Here is a 20866-nt window from a genome sequence, read left to right as displayed (position 1 = left end):
GCAAGAGTGATTTTTCACCAATTCCTGTTTCAATTGACAGCCCCCTTAAAAAACTACTTTGGAAGGTTGGGGGACACTCCGGAACAGTAAGGGGGAAATAACTGAAACCTGCCTCTTCCTTTTTTCCCCATCAGGAGTCCCTGCTGGATTGCAGTCCCTTCTGCAAACAGAAGGCATTTTGGGACTGGATTCGGAGATAGTGGATAATATGTTCCCATTTGAGTTCTTCTTTCAAAGTGGTCTGAACAGAATCAGCGCATCGTTCACAGACTGTTTAGGAATTCTTTGAAATTTAAAATTACAAGTACTGGGACTGTCAGTCAGTTGGCGAACCTTCGGTTACTGAATTTTGCAAATCTGTTACCCTGAAAACAAGACCACAGTTGCACTGGACAATTTCATCTAGAATATTTGTTGCTATTGTCTTGTATAAGCATAATTCAGGGATCTAACACATCATTTTAATCTCTGATCAGCCAGTGAGGAAAGAAGGGTTACATACTGGTCAAATACTCCTTCTTTGAAAACCAGAACCATATGTATCTATCAGGCCTTGACTGGTTAGATGAGCAACACACTGTTCAGGAACTCTCTCTGTTCAGCACCTAAGAAGGTAACAATATCAAGTGCTGTGATATGCAATGGTTTTTAATTATCTATGAGGCCTAGTGACACTAAGTGCAAGTCAAATAACATCTGGTGTTGTGATTCTATTATTGAAAATGAAGATAGTCATGGTTTGGTGCAGACATAGCACTTGCCCCATCAAGAGTATCCTGTGGTTCATCATACTTCACTCAAGTGCAAATTCCCTATTCCCTTTAATTTTCAAAGCTAACCACGGGCAGTGAAAACCTTGGTGCTGACATGGCTTAGCACCAGGGTTGGCTCAAAAGAGGAGGAGGGAAGGGGGAATTCATGAGAAAAAAATGGGATGGAAATCGAGCACTTGAGTCCACAGGGTGCTCAAGTGATCAGACAGGGTCCTATCAGCACAGAGCCAACATGTCCCCAAACAACATTTCTTCATGCTCTTCAGATCTACACAATTAGACATCACAGACACCAGCAGCTAGTCCATAGGACTATACACAAACTCTGAGAGAGAGCCTACAGAAGAAGGCATTCAGTCTGCAGAGCAGTCAGTGTAAATTAACCATGAAAGTTTTCCCCCCCATCCGCTTCAGCTTGATGCTATAAACCAGAGTAAAAGTGCTTGCTGAATTTAAGCCTGGTTCAGCTTTTATATATATCTCTATCTCTATCTCACTAAAAGCATGGCTTAGTTACTCCTGTGCCAATTGTAAGTACAGAGATGGCATGGTGTTAAGAGGTTTACTGGAGACGGAATATCTAGTGCTAAGCTTTTCAGCCAAAGCCAAGCTGGAGTTTACCATTTTTTAGCATGCCAAAAACTTGGCCCAGAACTAGGTATCTTCATCTGTCTGATCCTTGGCAAGTTCTTGTTCGGATACGCTGGACACGTCGTCGTCGTCTGTCTGTTCCCCTGAGTGATAGAGCATCAGCGCGTGCGTCTTGTGCGTAATGGTGACAGTGCAAGGGCCTTGTGCCCAGGGCTCTCCGTCCACCTGCATTGGCATCTTTGAATTCTTCAAGATTAACTGGAATTGGGAAGGTACGTAAAAGGAAAAAGAAGCAAAGTCAAACCACTGCAGAGACGGCAAAACCTGAAAGCCATGTCAGGCCAGGCAACTGAACTAGTGCAGGATGCTTGATGTCTGTAGCAGATCAGCCCATGGCATTTATTAAATGGCAAGAGAAAGTTTAGGGGCAAAAAATAAACTTCACTGGGATTTAATGGGAAAAGAGGAGTTTAAAAAGGGGGGCTTGAGGGGAGGAAGGAGGCAATTAGCGGTTCAACTCAAGACTGTTTAGACTGGTGGAAGGAGGAGACTTCCTTGGCTCAAACCAGCAGGGCTACATACAGATAATGAAAGGGGATTCCTGTTTCCTTCCTTCCCTATTCTTTCTTTCATGCTACTTGAGCTTCTGTTCAAAACAGCAAAACCCACATTTGTTAAAGTCCATTAGTGATCACCGCTCCCTGAGACAGGGCAGGCTAGAAATCCACGAGCATGTATTTTATGTTTTTAAGTTGAATTGCAGCCTGCCCCAACTTCTCCAGATGAAACAGGGGTTTAAAAATAGTAGATTTAATAAACAAGTAAGCAACCACCCCATTTTCCAAACCAACCCCCAAGACTGTGTAGATCATGGGTAGGCAAACTAAGGCCTGGGGATCCGGCCCAATCACCTTCTAAATCCGGCCCACAAACTGTCTGGGAATCAGTGTGTTTTTACATGAGTAGAATGTGTCCTTTTATTTAAAATGCACCTCTGGGTTATTTGTGGGGCCTGCCTGGTGTTTTTACATGAGTAGAATGTGTGCTTTTATTTAAAAGGCATCTTTGGGTTACTTGTGGGGCATAGGAATTCGTTCATTTTTTCTTCTTCAAAATATAGTTCGGCCCCCCACAAGATCTGAGGGACAGTGGACCAGCCCCCTGCTGAAAAAGTTTGCTGACCCCTGCTGTAGATCATGGATAGAGCATTTCCATATGTATGGTTTGTGAATTCCTAGAATGTCACTTGAAACTGAACGGGTTGCTCTGAAGCCACTATTTGGGGTGTAACGCTACCAATGCCCCAATAAAATTAAGTTGCACTAACTCACTGCAAGCTGACTGCCTGCTGCAGAAAAAAAAGCTGGTTAGCCAAGAGTTAACTAAATCACCAGTCAAAAGCACATGCCTAGCACTTATTTTAAAGATACAATGCAATCACACAGCATCCTCCTGAAGGGCCTCCTCTGCTTTGGTCAGCCTGTCCACACAACAGACTGAAGTGACTCAGTGCCAGAGGGCTGAACCAAGAGCATGGAAAGTAGCCCTGGAGGCACACCCCGAAATTATCACCTACCCTCACAGTGTGGGCCTGTCCCAGCCGAATGGGATTTGCAAGCTTCACTTGAATCTGAGCGCAGTGAAAAGAGCCATTGACTCCAACAACTTCCAGCAGCCCATCATCATGCCTAAGAGAGAGAAAAAAGGGGAGCTTCTTACCATTACAAGCACAATTTTAAACATGACTTGTCATAAAATAACTCTTCAGCCATACTGCTTCCAAATGTTTCTGCTGCTTCAGGAGTCCAGTATGCATGATGCTGCAAAACAATTTTACAAGCCCCCACTCAGCGAGCAAATCCCTGGATCCACGGGCCCCAAACCTTTTAGCAAATATACACAGATCATGTCCAAAAGAGTATATAATCTTACCTTGCCGGAGGATAAAGCTCATCCCCCATTCCTTCCCACAGTCTACAGCCGCCTCCCCAGTAGGCGATATTCAGAACTATGATGCCTTCCAAGCTGGGCAAATCAATTCTCTCTCCATCCAACTCTAGCTTTAAAATAGATACAACAAATTGTTAGCAAGTTACATTGGCAAGAGAGAGACGCCATCTCCAAGTCCTCGGAAGATTCCATCAACGGTGTCTCCGAAAATTTTTACACATCACTTGGGAAGACAGGGGAAACTGATGGCAACATACTGGAAGAAGCAAAGATCACCAGTGTCGAAGCAATGATTCTTCAACATCAACTTTGTTGGACTGGTCATGTTGTGCAGATGACTGATTATCGTTTTCCAAAGCAACTACCGTATTTTCCGGCGTATAAGACGACTGGGCGTATAAGACGACCCCCAACTTTCCCAGTTAAAATATAGAGTTTGAGATATACTCGACCGCAGATTCTCCACCCGGCGTATGAGACGACCCCCGACTTTTGAGAAGATTGTTCTGGATTAGAAAGTAGTCTTATACCGCCAGAATATACAGTACTCTATTCCGAACTTAAAAATTGAAAGCGTAATGCTGGTGGTCAACAAAAGAGGTTCAAAGACTCTCTCAAGGCAAATCTTAAAAAATGTAGTGTAAACACCGACAACTGGGAAACACTGGCCTGCGAGTGCTCCAACTGGAGAACAGCCTTTACCAAAGGCGTCATGGACTTTTGAAGATGCTCGAACTCAGGACAAAAGGGAGAAATGTGCTAAGAGGAAGGAATGCTTGGCAAACCCTCACCGTGATCAACTCCCGCCTGGAAACCTATGTCCCCACTGTGGAAGGACGTGTGGATCCAGAATTGGCCTCCACAGTCACTTACGGACTCACTGTTAAAACCGTGTTTATGGAAGACAATCTTACTCAGCTATGAGTGACCGCCAAAGAAGAAGAAAAGAAGACACTGGCAAAAGCAAATTCAAAGCTAGACTTTTGGGTATGTCAGGAAGGGACTCTAAGTGAGGCATGCTGCCATTTTACACAGAAGAGTTCTGAGGGTTTCAAGGCAACCTCCTTTTTTTGGCTCAATAAAAGTGAGAAGACTACAGGGAGTGAGGCCAAGCCAAATAATCCCATTACTGACCGAGGCCCACTACAAACCTCCGATTCCCATCTGCACAGAGGGTCAAACATTTTTGCTAAGGGCATTTTGGATTTATTATGTCTGAGACGGTTTCTCTGCCCAGCTCTACTACAAAATGAATTAAGTATGAAGTGGAGGAAACAACCATCTTACCTCAATCTTTTTGTTCAAATCCTTACACTCCTGTACTAAGCAATCTTTGGTCCCATAGAAAAAATATACAGCCTAGAAAGAAAGAAAGAAAGACTGTTGTGAAAAAGAAAGCTTGCACACAGGGGAGCTTTTACTTTTGCTACCACAACTTCTTTTGGAGATTTTTCAAAAATTAAATGTTAGGATTCTGAAAAGCTAAGTATTAAAACAAGCTTTGGTTTCACCCAACGTACCTTGTTAATAATCCTACTGGAAAAGAGAGAGGGAGACTTCTCACGATGTGCGTGAAAGTTTAGAGCCATGAGGGCATCTGGACCTGTAGAAAAGTAGTTGTTCATTGTGAAGACCTGCAAGAAGAGGGAGCAGCGTTAACAGTTTTAGCACCTGCTCCTTTTGTGTTGTACAGCCTGATCTGTGGATCTTCCTGAGTAGATCCCACTCAAAAAACTGTTGCTTTAACAGATTTATTTCATTTCTTAACCTTTTCTATGTTCGTAGAAAAATTTGTACAGTGGCAACTTGGTTGTCAAACTTAATCCGTTTGACTCCCGGAACTATTTGAAAACCAAAGCGCGGCTTCTGATTGGCTGCAGGAGCTTCCTGCACTCAATTGGAAGCCGCGGAAGCTGTGTCGGACGTTTGGCTTCCGAGAAACGTCCGCAAACCGGAACACTCACTTCCGGGTTTGCAGCGTTCGGGAGCTGATTTGTTCGGGAGGCAAGCTGTTTGCCAACCAAGATACCACTGTACAAGGTGATTTAGGCAGTTGTCCGAACCCATGATCCACTCACTGGAGGGTGGTAGTATATGGAACAGAAGTCTCCCTTCATGCCACCCCTGGAGGGTATAACTAAGATGAACCCAGAGGTCCTGAGAAACCATGATTAATTAAGCAGCAGCTTACTGGATCCAAAATTTAACTAGTCCTCTATTCTTTCCAAAAATCCCAGCAACCCACAGGACCAATATGTTTCAGTGCCAGAAGGTGTCCACTGGTGACCAAGCAGTATTTTTTGTCCACCCCAGGTTTAGAGATTAAATACATGCACACATTTCCAAATCGTACCTTAAGCTTCCTTAAGTTGTAGTATCCTTTATTTGTTACCTGAACCTTCCACCTACAGAGGAGGGAAAAATGCGCAGATTGTACATTTTGTTTGCATTCCAAGCCAAATTCTCAAACATGTGGGAATGTTCAGGGATGCAGGAGAGGCTATATTGTTTAATGATATTCTTCCTAACTTGCGTTAGCAAGTTCTATATCCTAGCGGAGTAACATTCCCCTTTAAACGCACAGCGGTTTGCTTGTTTTAGGCTCGTCTGAGCCTCTCGATATAAGATTCCTGGTAAGATCCCTTCTGCTCCCTCATAAAAAGAACAGACATGACCGTCTTATTAAAGTCAATATAAAAGTAGTTTACTCACAACCATTCAGTTCACAGTTGGATCCCTGAAGGCAGACTTTGTTTACAACACTATATACAAATGTGGAACTATCCCATAAGGGAGTTAGTTCCTGAGTGACTGCGAACAGGCAGTCACTTCTGCGAACACATGGAAAAGCAAAATGGAGAAGAGAGCAAAAGAAGGAGCTCTGCCCAGGTTAGGCCACACACACACAAACACACACAGATACACACAGACACAGACACACGCGCACGCGCGCACACACACACACACTCACGGCTCTAGTCACATGCAGAGGAAGTTTGTCACAGCTCAGGAGGAAACGGGAAGTTTTCTCCTGACTGATACAAAGCATCCCCTAGCATGTCCACTCTAGGAATGTTGTACTTGACTGCTATGTGTTTCACATCCCACAAAACAATCCTCAGGCGGCATGTCAAAACACCTAATAAAGGAACGTGCAACGTGGCAGAGATGGCAACTTGGCTCTACTTGCCCTACACGTTGAAATTGACATTAGGAAAAAATAAATAAAACAACCCCTTTGCAACATTATGCTTTTAGGAATCATGACAGTTGCTGAGCAAGTCCTTCAAGATAAGGCTTCAGGAACAGGGCTGCAATCCTAACCCAAATTAATTTGAAGCAAGTCCTACTGATTTCAAGACATGTGTAGGACAGTGCTGTAACTGTGTTCATCATTCATCATATGAGTGGGGTTAGGCTAGCCTTTCTTCATCGGAAACAAGGTATCCTGGAGCACAACCCCTATTCATAAAAGATTTCTATTTAAGACTTTATAGAAATGGACAACATTGCCGCATCAATCCCTCAAAGGGCAAGGAAACCCCACATTTATATGCAGTATGAGGGACAAACATAATTATTTTGCAGCTCCCCCACCCTGAACTAACTGTGCTCAGCTATCTACATGAGAACGACCATTTTCCATCACTAGCGCAAACCTCTTGAACCATGGTCCTGCAACTTTCTTGGGCGATTTCCCCCAAAAAGCTCAAACTGCTTGTTGCGTCTGGATTTTTACTTCTTGAAATATGGCAACCCTATTCTAGACTGTAACAGCCACAAAGAAACATGGCTTCGCCTTACTACATTTTGTGTGTTTTAAAAAACTCTATTGAGTATAGGTCATCTTGAGGGTCCTGGTTGTGTGTACAAGTTAATTTAGCTATGTTATAAATCTATATGTGTGTGTGTATGAAGGCTGAGGTGTACATTTATTTGTAAAGAAGGCCCACTGTATGCTGGTGCTTACCACGGAGCAAATGGGCATGATGGCGTTTCCTGTGAATGGAAGGGGCATGTTGCCAAACACAAAATGACCCCTGGATGTTTCAGTCGGTTGAGCATGAGACTCTAATCTCAGGGTAGTGGCTTTTGAGCCCCAAATTGGGCAAGACTCCTGCATTGCAGTGGGCTGGACTGAATGATTATCCTTGGGTCCCTTTCCAACTCTACATTCTGTGATTCCATTTGGAGACCACCTAGCATCCGACTGGACCTAATGGCCAGGGGTCCCTTTACCTTACCTAACATCCCAAAGCCTTGAAAGAGTGTACAAGAGAACAAATTTTATATAAAGAAAATAAATACAGATAGCATATGCCATGGGGCCCCCATTAAAATCCTGTTGCAGTTTTATAAACTGGAAATGCTACGCTTGTACTTGCCTGCATTTGGATTAAAAATGAGACATTCAGTTTCTGCAAAGCAGCTTACTGAAGGGTTCCCTGATCTCTAATCACCATGGGCTTTGCTTCCATGTACAGCTGCTTCCTATGTGACCTCTAACCCTTCCCCCCTTTTAATTGGACTGCCCTCCCCACTCACCCCTGGGTTTAATCTTTTTTGGTTAAATTAAATTAATCATAACTACTCACATCACTAAAACATTACAACCAGATATGATTCAGGCAGGCATTGAAATAGAGCTGCAGCAATGCTACTGAAGACAGATGTCAGAACTCACGTAGCAGTTCCCCTATCATGATATTTTAGAGAGGTTAGAGGGTGGGGGGAACAAGCAAAAATCTTAGAGATGGCTTGCTTGGAAGCTCACCTATCCAGCTTGATTCCATCAGCATCCATCACGTTGCGCAGAATCTGCTCCACGGGGACCTCTCCGGCGTACCCAGCCCCCCAGCCCAGTGTATTCGACAGATCATTCCCCGTTCCCAAGGGTAAGATCGCAACCTGTGGGATGTAGCGCTCTTGGCCCTGCCAAACAGAAGTATTGATTCAACATTAAGGCTCTTGATTTTACATGGTTGGCAACTCCTCAAATTTAATCCCAGAATATAAAAGGCTGCCTAAAAACACCATTAACTGGAAATCTGGTTCAAAAATTACTATTAAATGTTACAGCTGGAAGGCTAAAGAAAGCAGATGACAAAATTATATTCTAATCAAAGGAAAGGGTATGTAACTTTCCTCTTCTCTACCTTTACATATATATATATATATATATTAGATACCAACAAATAGAGAGAGACCAGTCTGGAATAATAATAATAATAATAATAATAATAATAATAATAATAATAATGAATGCTGGGAGCCTGAAATCAGCTGCTTGTAAGAAACCTATATAAACAGGGATTCTCAAATGGAAAAACGGGGTTCCTTGGGGTGTCTGCAACCTGCTTCCAAAGCTATGATAGTGTTTGAGGTGGGGAAAACAAGTGAAGTATTATTTATTTCATTTATGTACTGCTTTATACCAGAACAGTCTCAAAAGTAGTTTGTAGGATAAAAAGCCATACAACTCAAAATGCAACCACCTTTGAGATCAGTTAAATTGAAACTGATCACCCGACAGTAATGCCTAACAAAACATCCTTTCCAGTCACCAAAAGGGTAATTGTCACAAAATAAAAACGATGCCCTAAAAATAAATAAATAGCGGAACTAAAACTACACCAGCGACCAAATGCACCTAAAAGCAGGCAGTTCTTTGCTGGAAAAAATTAAGCAGTAGCAAAATTTGCAGTAATGAAGAATGAAACAGGAAAAATGACAGGGTGCCATTTTGGGAAGCTGTGTGTTAGAAGCACAGAGCAAGGGTTGTGGAACAATTAAATGTGCCCATGCACAACATATGGGTGGAGAGAGAGGAGGGCTGACTACTTATGGCACCTTTGCCAATGACCTATGGCAGACTTATTTAGAAATATGAAAAGGTAGCCTTCCTACATGGTCTCCGGAATAAACACTTTTCACTTATTTCTAATGAATTCATTTATAATTTTATGCTCTTAAAAATGGCCTTTGTGCCTGTAAGGGGTTTCAGTGATTGCTCATGAGTAACCAGCCTGACGCCGAGGTTTCTAAAACTAGGTTTCTTTATTGTGCAGATATGTACAGTGCAGCCACAAAAGTACGTCTAGCTCATCCTTCGGCAGAGTCCGGGAATGACCCCTTCCGGTTCTTTGCCTAGCATAAAAGTCGCGGGATGCGGAACCCCCGCCTACCCCCTCTGCGTCCCCCCCCTGCACAAGTGGGGAGATGGAAGAGGTGTCTCTCCTCCAGCCTCTGCTTGGTGCGAGGGCACTCCTTCCCTGTCAGAGCCCTGACTCCTACTTCCCAGTCCCATCTCTTGCTCCCCACTAGAGGGATCACTGTCTTCCTCACTGGAGGAAGATGAATTGCTAAGCAGTTGGGGCGGGGGCTCGCGATACAGAAAAAGCCCTGGCAACTCTTTGCCTTGAGGTGAGGGCAGCACCCTGACAGTGCTGTTAAAGGTTTGGAGAAATCCAAGGCCACACCTTGCTGAGAACATTCTCCTCCTCTCCCCCCCCCCCCCATAAAAGTTTTAAATGGTACTCCTGATAAAAAGGAAAAAAAGCAGGCAGATTAAAGTTACTCCGGGAGCATATAGTAAAGTGACTACATGGGTTGTTTGGCCTGCAGTACTGGGTCGGGTGAACCTGGCACAGATGGAGTGCAAAGAAATCAGTGGGTTGCCAAGTCACTTTGGGACACCATACCTTGATCTTCATGTCATCAATCGCATCCAAGACCCAGCCCACAGTGCCATCTCCACCACAGACAAGTACTCTAACAGAATTGCAAGGCAGCCAAGTGCAGAGCTGCAGTGCTTTTGCAGGTGTTGTTTTGGTTAGCTCAAAAATCTGGAAATTAAATAGAATTTATTTGTTTAATGGCAAGGATTTATAAACCACCAAACATACAAAATACCAGAGCGGTATATCTTTGAAGACTTGAAATCATATACAGTACAAAATAAGAGACAGATTTTTTTTGTACCTTTTAAAAAGGAGCTTATTCCTAAAATGGCAGTCAGAAATATTTTACTTCACAGGTCAAATATTGTCACTATGATAAGAAAGCTGCACTGATACACTACAATCTAATTGTGCCTAAAGAGAATTTCCATCTATATAGCAATGATTTTCTGACTTGTCTTTACAAGCAAGATAAGCTATTATTGAATACATTAGGTGTGTTATGCTTTGAGGCTATTTGCGATACAGCCTGTTTGCACAGAGAGTTTCAAGAGCCTGGCTCTCCTAGATTTAAAAAACTCACTTGAGATTTGGGAGGAAGAGAACTAATAAAATTAAACAGGAAACTTAAGGAACAAAAGGCTCCTGTCATAGCATCCTGTGCCATTGCCCACTTGAGTTCAAGGCCCAAAACGTAGGGAGAAAGCTGCAAGTGTTTCCAAAAGCAAGTGGGTTATTTTAGTGCGGCTTTGAAACAAACAACGAAGAAAGAAAATACACAACGCAGAGAGAAGGAGAAAACCAGCACCCATTTCTCCTCCTCTCTAAAAACACACTTTACATTCCTGACCAATTTAAAACGGAGAAATGAGAAGGGCCTTTCTTCATAGCCCATTTTCCAAGTGCAGTGCAACCATAGTGCAAAAAGCTTGCATGAAACAACTGTGCAAGTGTCCAATCTGTAAGAGTAAACACAACAATGTGCTGCCCTCTTTTTTTTTGTAGGAGATATGTTTGCTGCCGTGTAGCACATTTGATTAAATCCTGCTGTGGACACACACAGCCTGATCAGCAGGGAAGCACAGGAAGGAACTCCAAAACAACTGGCAATGGAAGGTCACAAAACAGCATGACACATTTAAGGGGAGGGAGTCGTTGTGTTGTCCCTGACCACAAATGATAACCAAGGACCACCCTATGTCCACAGAACCAATTTAACACATCAAGATAGGGCTGCCATATGCCTGGGATTTCCCAGACATTACCGGGATTTCAAAGGTGGAAGTGACGTCCCGGGGGGCAGGGTAGAGTTCTGGAAGGCAGCAGTTTATCCTGGATATCTGGCAGGTAAACCGGAAAATCTGGGTGGTTTTTTTGTTTGCATTAAAAAAGCTCAATAATTTTGGGCTCTTCCTAAAAAAAAGGGTGTCCTGGTTTTTACTTTTTGAAATAAGGCAAGCCTAATTAAGACCCAGGTCAGAAGATGGTGTATGCACTGTGAATATGTACATCTTGTGAATTTTGTCCATCTTTGGATAGAAAGTGTCCATCCCCCGCACAAGCCCTACCCTGTTTACCTTGTCCTTGTCTTGAAGCAGAAGCCTAAGAACCCAAGGAATGGTTTTAAGGCACCTGCTGTTTCTGCAGCAAAAACCTTAAGACAAAACAGCTTGGAACAGAAAATGTGTTTGTGTGAGGTTTGAGGGTTATGCAGAATTGTCTGTGGTTATTTGATGTACTAAAAGTAAGAAGTAAGATTGATTCAACAACAAAACGATTTCAATGAATCAGTCAGTACAATTACCTGAATTGGGTTTAGTAACATCTTAAATTGCCCAAGCAATGTTTCTCCCATATTGTTTCCACTCCGAGTATTAGCCAGAATGATTAGGGGAGTCCAGTTTTTCCCACAGGAGGCAGCCAGCTGCAGAACAGAAACAAACAAATATGTATTTACATGCAGATCTGTGCGATGAAGCAGATAAACAGCACTTGGTTCTTTCCCTTCTTATTTCATTGTTGGGTAACTAACTGAAACTATGAAAGAGAGACTGAACCCCTTAGAATAAAGCAAAATAAACAGCTTTGCAGTTTAGACCAAACACTACTTTTTCCCACTTCCAAACAATATTTAAGGGCTAAACCACATAAGCTAATTTGTGTGTCTGTATTTTATGCAAATTTAATGCAAACTTTATGCCACTGACACCTTTCAAAGGATCAACTGCTCCTACAGCATGTAAGAACTCCGTGAGATTATTACCTAATCCTTCAGATGTAATGGAGCCACGAGCATTGGGTTAGCATGGTTTATCTGGAATAAACAGCATACCAACCGCTCCTGCTTCGCTGCCCGTGCCACTGTATTAGCAAAACGAAACAAACCTGGAAGCCTTGGCTTTATATTATGTGCAAACCAGTGTTTGTAATTTGTTGCCCTCTATCAAACCATGACCAGCGAGTCAGCAGCAGACAGAGAGGGACAAACAACACTCCCTGGTTTGGATGTAAAAGGGGAAACCAAGGTTTCCTGGTTTTTCTTTTTTAATTCCCACTTGCACGACGTTCTCCAACGTCCTATGGAGGGCTACAGGTTCCCCATCTCTAATGCAGCTCTTACCTTGCCATAGTCCACTCTTTTGTCTTTTCGCATCTGACTGACGTTGAATAAGTAATATGGAGGAATAATTAAGTTGCGGAACTCTCCTAACTCACATGTCCCGTTCTTCAAAGCGCTCTGCATACATTCATCGTGTACGGTTTGCTGACACCACACACACCTGAAAAGAAAATAATAGGGTTGACTGAACTCAAGCATCTGTCGTTTTTGTTTTTGCCAGGCAGCTGCTGAGAAAGACATTTTTAATAGGCTCCAGAAGGAAAGTGGGTGGGGCCACAGTTCCCACGGTGCAATCATCAAATAAGAAAATCTCTGCTGCCTCCTTATTTCTCTCAACTCACGAGTAGTTACGTGGATTTTGAAGGATGAAACAAGTACCCATCTTCCCCAACTCTTTTAGAAAAATGTCCTCTATATATCTATATGGTCTCATATATATGGTCTCATATATTGGCCAAACTGCGGGAGGCAGTGAAAGATAGGCATGCCTGGCGTGCTGTGGTCCATGGGGTCACGAAGAGTCGGACACGACTGAACAACAAATACACACACACACACGTAATTAGTTTTCAGTTACTATAACCCAATAAAAGCCTCATAGTCAATACCAAATTATAAATACAATTGTTCAGATGCCAAATTATACTATTTTGTCGGCCCCCTGTATGCTAGAATTGATGATTTGATAATTTACTTTTAACTCTGCATTCCCAAAACTTATAAATTCCAATTACACACCAGTCGGAATCCATATGTCTACACAGTCTCTAAATTTAAGTTGTTGATTATAACAGAAAATGAGACGACCAGACCGGGGAGTTTGTATGACCAACTTTTTAATGTTCTGGGTTTTATCCAATGCTGCTGTTCCACTAGCACTTGCCGACTTCCAACTGAGCAACAGAACTCCCTGCTCCTCTCACCAGCAATCCCCTCCCTCAAAATCTGCTCCAGAGGGTTGGAGAACTGTCCAGAGCAGATTTTGGGCACCTATGGGGAGAGGTAGGGGATTCCCTATCATGTGAGTGGAGCTCCGCTTGCATAGCATTTGCTACAACACTCAGACAATTTGCCTGTTTTATTATTTTTTTGCAGCCCCTATTTTCTATTTTAAACCAAAAGCCACCTACGAGTAAAAAAAACCCCGGTATATAAATGCAGTAAACAAACAAGTCTACCAAGTGTTAAAGGGCAAAAGCCCCAATATACCAGAGACTTGTTTCCCCCACCTCCGCATTATTCTCTCTGAGGCCCCCCCCCCACCTTAAGGATGCATGCCAGATTCACTCAGCAAGGACATATATAAAAGCACTCACAGCATTTCCCACCAGTTACAAAATTCTCTCTTGCTAAAGACAAGCCCAAGTCAAATCCTGAGCACTTGATGGAAGCACTGCAAGATCTATGTTTTTGAGTTTGTCTCAGGGTTCAGGGGAAAGTAAGGAAAGTTCAGTGCATGATTCAATTTTATTCAATTTTTACTGGATTTTTTTTTATTAAAAAAAACATTTTTATTACTATGTAACCACACTATAAAAACGAACATCAAAAAACCAACAAGCAGATAGAAAGATAGAAAGGCTTATATAGTAATCTCTAGCAATAGTCAAGCTATTTTTTTTTTTTAATCTACATACCGACTCTGTGCCTTTGAACTGGAATAACAAAATGTGTATAGCTACCGTAAAAAGATCTCCATGGTGAGTGGTATCCCACTAAGTTTTACTCAGAGTAAACCTACTGGGCCAGATTCAACTAAACAGCTGTGCTAGCAAGAGGCGGTAATAGGACTCTCATGAGTGCAGAGAGGTTTCCCCCACGATTCCCTGCCCGTTCTCGAAACTCCCATTGTTCTAGGTGCATTTTGCGACAGGGATTTTCATTAGCGCCAGCCGTTTCTGAGCTCTGGGCGCAGTACTCCGCCTAAGATTTCGGATTAAAACTGCAGAGTGGAAGGAAAGGAGGATCTTTTTCTGTCTGCTCACTTCCAGCTACTCTCTGAAGGCTGGAGAAGAGGCCCTCTTAAGAATATGAGGGGGGTAGACAAGCCCGGGGGCTGGATCTGCCCAATCGCCTTCTAAATCTGGCCCGTGGACGGTCCGGGAATCAGTGTGTTTTTACATGAGTAGAATGTGTCCTTTTATTCAAAATGCGTCTCTGGGTTATTTGTGGGGCATAGGAATTTGTTCTTTTTTCCCCTTTAAAATATAGTCCGGCCCCCCACAAGGTCTGAGAGACAGTGGACCGACCCCCTGCTGAAAAAGTTTGCTGACCCCTGTACTAGACCATGTAGAACATAATATTTTAGCGGCAGTTCATTCATTTTCAGCTTTGTATTCCTGTTATTAAAAAAGCGCACCTGGACATTCCATTTTTGCGCCCAAAACCTAGGTTTAAGGTGCCATTTAGCTCCTAGCTTTCATATCTCAGTTTCTAACACTGTTCCCTTCCCCCAAATCAGCTTGGGGAACAGGGGGTTTCAGGAAAACCCCCAGAACAGTGCACTGGGGTGGAAAGGCTTGCACTGATGGAAAAACTGTAATAGTGCAATGCTGGAATTCCACCCTCTGAAATTAATGGTCCCAACTTAGCCACGGTCATTAATTTGAATAGGTCTACTCGGAGTAAAGCTTAGTTACATAACACCCTACATCACAACAGGTGTGATCACAACTTCCACTTGACCAAAGTCTTTCACTCCCTGACCCACCTGGAAAATGCACACGATCCTGGGTCTGACAGTGGTGCTGCCAAACCACGTTTTGTATAAAGATGGATGGCTATAATCTCCTAAAGAACTGCCAGGGCTAACAAATAGTAATAATTTCGATGCAGATATCCACTATAACCAGGAAGCAATGCTGGCTGTTGCTATGTTCATAAAGGCACATCTACAAATAGGATGCAAGAGACTAGCCATAAATATCTTCCCTTGCGAAGGGGGAAAAGCATATTGATGTATTGGATGTTCTTGCTGGAAAAGGTACACAACGTACTCTGGTACAAACTTATTAATATTAAACATTGTAAAATACTACATAGTAGGGATTCATTGAGGATAGGAGTGAATGAGGTCCTTAATGCACACTAAACAGACTAAGCTATTAAGAGGACATTTAACTCAAGCTTGGCTAAAAGCTTGAGAGGCAGTTTGGCCCGGTAACTTAAAAAACCACAAGGTGAAAAAAGCACTCAAAAATCCAAAAGAAACAATTCCTAGAATCAACTACGTTGCTCCCTCTAAGTGCCAGATCAGCGATATAAGACCCACCAGGTGAACAGGGCACCTTTATGGACCTTACCACCTGCTGCCAGAATTTAGAAAGAGATGTATGCTTCCATTCAAAAGAAAAGAATTTTATAGCCCTCACCATCACAGGGAAGTTGTCACCGTGAGAGCCCTTAGTTGGAACGGTGACCAAAAATACTTTCTGAACAAATAGAAAGGAAAAAGCGAATGAAGAACCCAACTGCATTATGTCCAAGGCACTGCGATGCACAAATAAAAAGGGCCATTAAATGCATTGCATTTTAACGTACTATTGTTTCAGCCATGTCATTTGCCTGGAAGAATTAGCCCCTGCCAGATGGCAAACTACCTGCCTCTCTCATCCCACCTCTCTCTGGCACTTACACTTCCCTGGCCAGGAAAACCACAGTGCATTAGTTTAGCAGTTCATTTCTCTCCGCTTCCTGATTGCTGAACTCAACTGCACCAGAAGACAGAGATTAAAACATATGCACTGAGACCAGAGATATTCTGTTATGCAATCAAGACCTGGGCTTGATTCCGGGGGGGGGGGGGTGTGAGTGAGTGAGTGAGACTGGAGCAAGATGAATAAAAATCAATGATTAAAAAAATTAATAATATTTGGATTTATAAAATTTTAAATTGGATTTTTTAAAATAAAATGCTTTTGGAGGAAAAATATTTCTAAAGATAGTTTTCGATTTAAGTTACATTATAGTCCAAAGGCTATTCATCAGGAAATAAGGATATGTTTTAAGTTTTTCATGTGTAGTAAAACTCAGTCTGGTTTGTTTTTTTTAATCGTTTAACCACATCAGTAAACAAACATGGATACATATGCTGTAATGTTATTCTTTTAGTTAAATAAATTGTTTAAATTGTTACAAATGATTATTTTTCTCCTTCCAATAAGTACAGCAGAAAAGCTGTCCAAATAAACAGTTAACTTATTAAACCTCACAATAATTTCATAATTATCTGTCCATGTATTTCTAATAGTATAACCAAATCAGTAATTTTTGATATAACTGTAAAAGCTACTCTGAAAACTTATTATTACAAAAATGAAATCTTCATCTGGTTGTAAATATTAAGATTATACCAGCAAGAATGAGTCTTTTTTGTAAAAATAATGATTTAAATCAAGTCTTACTGACTGGAGGAAGGCAATAAATTGGGGGGGGGGGATGTGGAATTAAGAAATGAGAAGAATTTACTATAATAATCTTTCAAACATCTCTTTGCCACAGTTAAGAAAACTTCATGCAGAGCAGGAAAATGCACACACGTTTGTCTGTGTGCAAGGATTCTGACCCACTCAACTGCTACAGAGATGTTCATGCTGGGTTAGGGTAGGTGGGAAGAAAAGCTAAACTTCAGAAAGAGGAGATGTGTTCAGAAAGTTTGCAAAACACTGCCCTAGGTTCTATATATTCCAGACCCTGAAAGTGCACTACTCAAGCAAGATCAAAACCCTAGGAAATAACTTTGCGAGTGGTGCATAATATGGCCTATGTATGATAACTGGACAAGAGGTGGGATTCTCACTCTTACTCTCCAGAGAGCAGACTGAAAAAGCCCTGGACACTATATTTAGGACTCTATGTGTTAATCCAATTCTAAACTAGAACAGCAAGACACAGTGGCTAAGAACCTAATGTTCCACTCATAAACCTTCACTCTGATTTTAGCACACAGATGCCAAATTATTGCACAAGAACTTGAATGTATTAATGTCCAATTGATGCATGACTCGGTACAAAGCTCTTAATGCTTTAAAATTTCAGCTACATTTTTGCCTAGAGGCCTATTTCCAAGGCCAAGGCTCAGTTATGCAACATCACTGAATAAATGAAACAGAGCCTTTGAGCATGTGCAGAGAACCATTTGCTCACCACAGATGAATAATACTTATCACCAGCTTGTTCCCTTGCAATTGGGATTAGGGACTGGGCTTCCACACTAACTGGGGTGGTTTACATCCCAGCATTTCTGCCCTTGGTTAATTTTTCACGCAGCAATCTAATCCAAAAATGCATTTCAGTTGCATCAGAAGAATCGCACTTTCAGTTACATTGCCCTTGGGCACAACGGTCCTCACTCAACTCATCACTAACTGTGAAAAGACAAGAGAGGCTTTCCCACCCATTTTTGGCTTCCAAGGGGAGGGTTGTCAAGAAAAACCAGAGGAAAAAGCTGTAATGTGCCTGTCACATTCCCTATAGCAAAGATCCTCCAGATGGTGATGGACCACAACTCCCATAATCCCAGACAAGTGGCTGCACCATCCAAACTAAGAGATAAGATGATGCTTTGTAAACACACTTGCTGTACTTAACATACAACACATAGATGACTCTAGAATTCTACAAAGTAATTATTCTGGTTTGATTTATCCGTCATCCTTATCCCACTAGGCTGGCTTGGCTGACTAAGCTAAAAGACCATAAAAATATTTACTAGCCAACCTATATGAATCATTTGGCAACCTAAAATGAGCAAAACAACTCCTGGGAAGAAAGTATTTGCTCATCACAAAGCAACCAGGAGTGTATGGGGCCTTTCAAGCTTTCATTAGGTCAGCTTGTGGAATAAAGAGAATGAACACCTTCCCTTCCTTTTAATATATATATTTCAATCTTTTTAACCTACTAAAATGGAGTCTTGTGTACTTTTAGTATTAAATTAAATGCCTAAGCCAGTAAGAACAGGTTGTACTGCTCTCCAGGAGACAGAAGCTCTAAAGTTGAAAAGCATTCACTAAGAACACCTCACTACTTAGCCTACTTTCTTTGTAGTTTTTGGAAAAACTGTAAATCATAGCTTCATTCAGCAGGGTACAGAGATCATAGATAAAGAGTACTCATCATCTTGTTCGTAGAAAGCTAGAGGTAGCCTGTGAACACGATGAGAAAATGCAGAGCACATTTCTGATGACTCACCTCCACAAGGAAGCATTCTGCCACCACTGTGTCTCGTAACTGTGACCCATTTGTGGTGTAGTAGTTATGTGTTTGAATAGGATTGGGAGACCAGGGTTAAAATCCCCACTCAATCATGAAACCCACCTTTGGCCCATCACCATCTCTCATCCTAACCTACCTCACAGGGTTGTTGCAAGCTTAAATTCAGAAGGGGGAGAAGAGCGTACGCCACTTTATGAGTACCTGGGCTACAAATGTAATAATAAATAAATAAAACTGTGCTCCCAGCATTACCTGTAATCACACAGCTTGGGCTGGGTACCACATTGCTGTTTGCACACGACACAGTAGCTGCACAGAGGGACGTTGCCACGGATCCAATGGTGTACCATAGAGGTCCTGAAGCCACTTTCACCCCTCATTATTATTTCCTTGCAGAGGAAACGCCGGTCGGCCTTCTTCAGGCACTCTTCATCGACACACAGCCCACAGCAGTTGCAGAAAGCTCCCTGAAGGATGTGCAGAGAGCAGATGCAGCAATAGGTGGGCTGGCTGAAGAGATCTGTGTCCTGCCAATTGTGCTTGCTCTTACGCAAAATGTCCTGCATCAGTTCCTGCCTCCGAGATCGCCGAAAGCTGCACCACAAGGTGATCAGTACTGGAACCATCACTGAACACAGAGTCCAGAAGGCTAGACTCCATTCTTGAAACAGTCTTGGAGAGAATATGGAGCTGTTCCTTTCAACCCCTTCCATCCTTAATTGATTTAGTATCAATCTCTAGGTGTCAAATTAAACCAGATACAAGGGAGCACGATTTGATCATGTAGGTCCCAACATAGATTTGCTTAGGTTCATTTCAGCAGTTTTCCCTAATCTGCCATCATTAACCACATTGCCTGTTCCTTCCTCATTAGGCCTTACCGCACAAAGTCTCACTTTTTCCTTTTATTTGTGGCACCCCTAAAAAAAGGCTTAAACATCTGTGTCTTGAAATCAAATATCCACTTGTCCTAAAATACCTGACAAAGTAGAAGACTTAGTTTTTCATAATTCCAATACTACATATATTTCTTGTGTCATTAAATAGTTCACCACAACTTGTTTTTCTCATATCAAAGTACCCTTACACCATCACACCATCATGACAACAGTGACTGCTTTCTTGCTATAGCTCACCTGTCCTTTGTTATAGCAGAAACCCAACACTAAGCCGATGCACAGAAGCAAATGCCAACTCCAAAAACAGAGTCAAGCACTTTCACCTTCCATGCTATACACAACAGCACCTAGTTTCTCTCCTTGTTATCATTATCACTACCTTGCTTCTTTCTCTACACACATACAAGCACAAGAACAATCAATTTACCCCTTAACACCCACCCACACCCAGGGTGCAACACAGGTGGTTCTCCCCCCCCCTTTTAATGCCAGGCTTGCGCCTCTTGGGCCAACTCTAGTCCACGAGGGCAGGACAGCAGAAGGGCACAGCAGCTCCGGATTAAGTCATCTGAAACAAAACAAAACCCGAGTTAGCCTGAGGGTTGAGGGGGCGGGCAGTAGATGCTTCATATTCCTGCACTGCAGAGGGTTGTAGCCTACTAGTAGACGACCCTTGGGCTCAACTCTACAATTCTACGATTCCACGAAAACAGTGGCTGCTCGCTCAATTGCGGGACCTCCTTCCACCCTTAATAACGATGATAATAATTTTATTACTTGTACCCCCCCACCCATCTCACTGGGTTGCCCCAGCCACTCTGGGCGGCTTCTGACATATATAATAAAAGGAAATGAAAAGTTACACAACCTAGATTCAGGTAGGTAGCCGTGAGGCAGTCGAAATAAAAATAAAATAAAAAAATAAAAAAATTGTCCAGCAGCACCTTATAAACCAGCTAAGTTTGTTCTGGTTTAAGCTTCTGTATGCATGCATGCACACTTCTTCAGATACCAACCTGCCAACCTTCACGTAGAAAAGCGCACCTCACTCAGCCCTCGTTCCCCAGCAAATCGGGCCTATCGCTTGGCTTTTCCTTTTCGTAACGAAACACCCCCCCCCCCAGCTCAACACACTGT

General features: G+C 42.5%; 1 protein-coding gene across 1 annotated transcript; it reads right to left on the bottom strand.

Annotated features, from left to right (window-relative positions):
- Positions 1-1171: 1171 nt before the first annotated feature.
- DGKE (diacylglycerol kinase epsilon) lies at positions 1172-20237 on the bottom strand. Its single transcript, XM_033138737.1, has 11 exons — positions 19083-20237; positions 12615-12774; positions 11799-11918; positions 10016-10159; positions 8089-8246; positions 5668-5719; positions 4835-4948; positions 4602-4673; positions 3297-3424; positions 2941-3052; positions 1172-1622 (listed from the first exon to the last, which is right to left on the bottom strand). Exons 1-11 carry the CDS (start codon positions 19541-19543, stop codon positions 1428-1430), a joined length of 1716 nt encoding a protein of 571 aa, XP_032994628.1. The 5' UTR covers positions 19544-20237; the 3' UTR covers positions 1172-1427.
- Positions 20238-20866: the final 629 nt, after the last annotated feature.

This window comes from Lacerta agilis, chromosome 2 (assembly GCF_009819535.1).
Source record: "Lacerta agilis isolate rLacAgi1 chromosome 2, rLacAgi1.pri, whole genome shotgun sequence".
Lineage (NCBI taxonomy): Eukaryota > Metazoa > Chordata > Lepidosauria > Squamata > Lacertidae > Lacerta > Lacerta agilis.
This window is presented reverse-complemented; position numbering and strand designations above follow the sequence as displayed.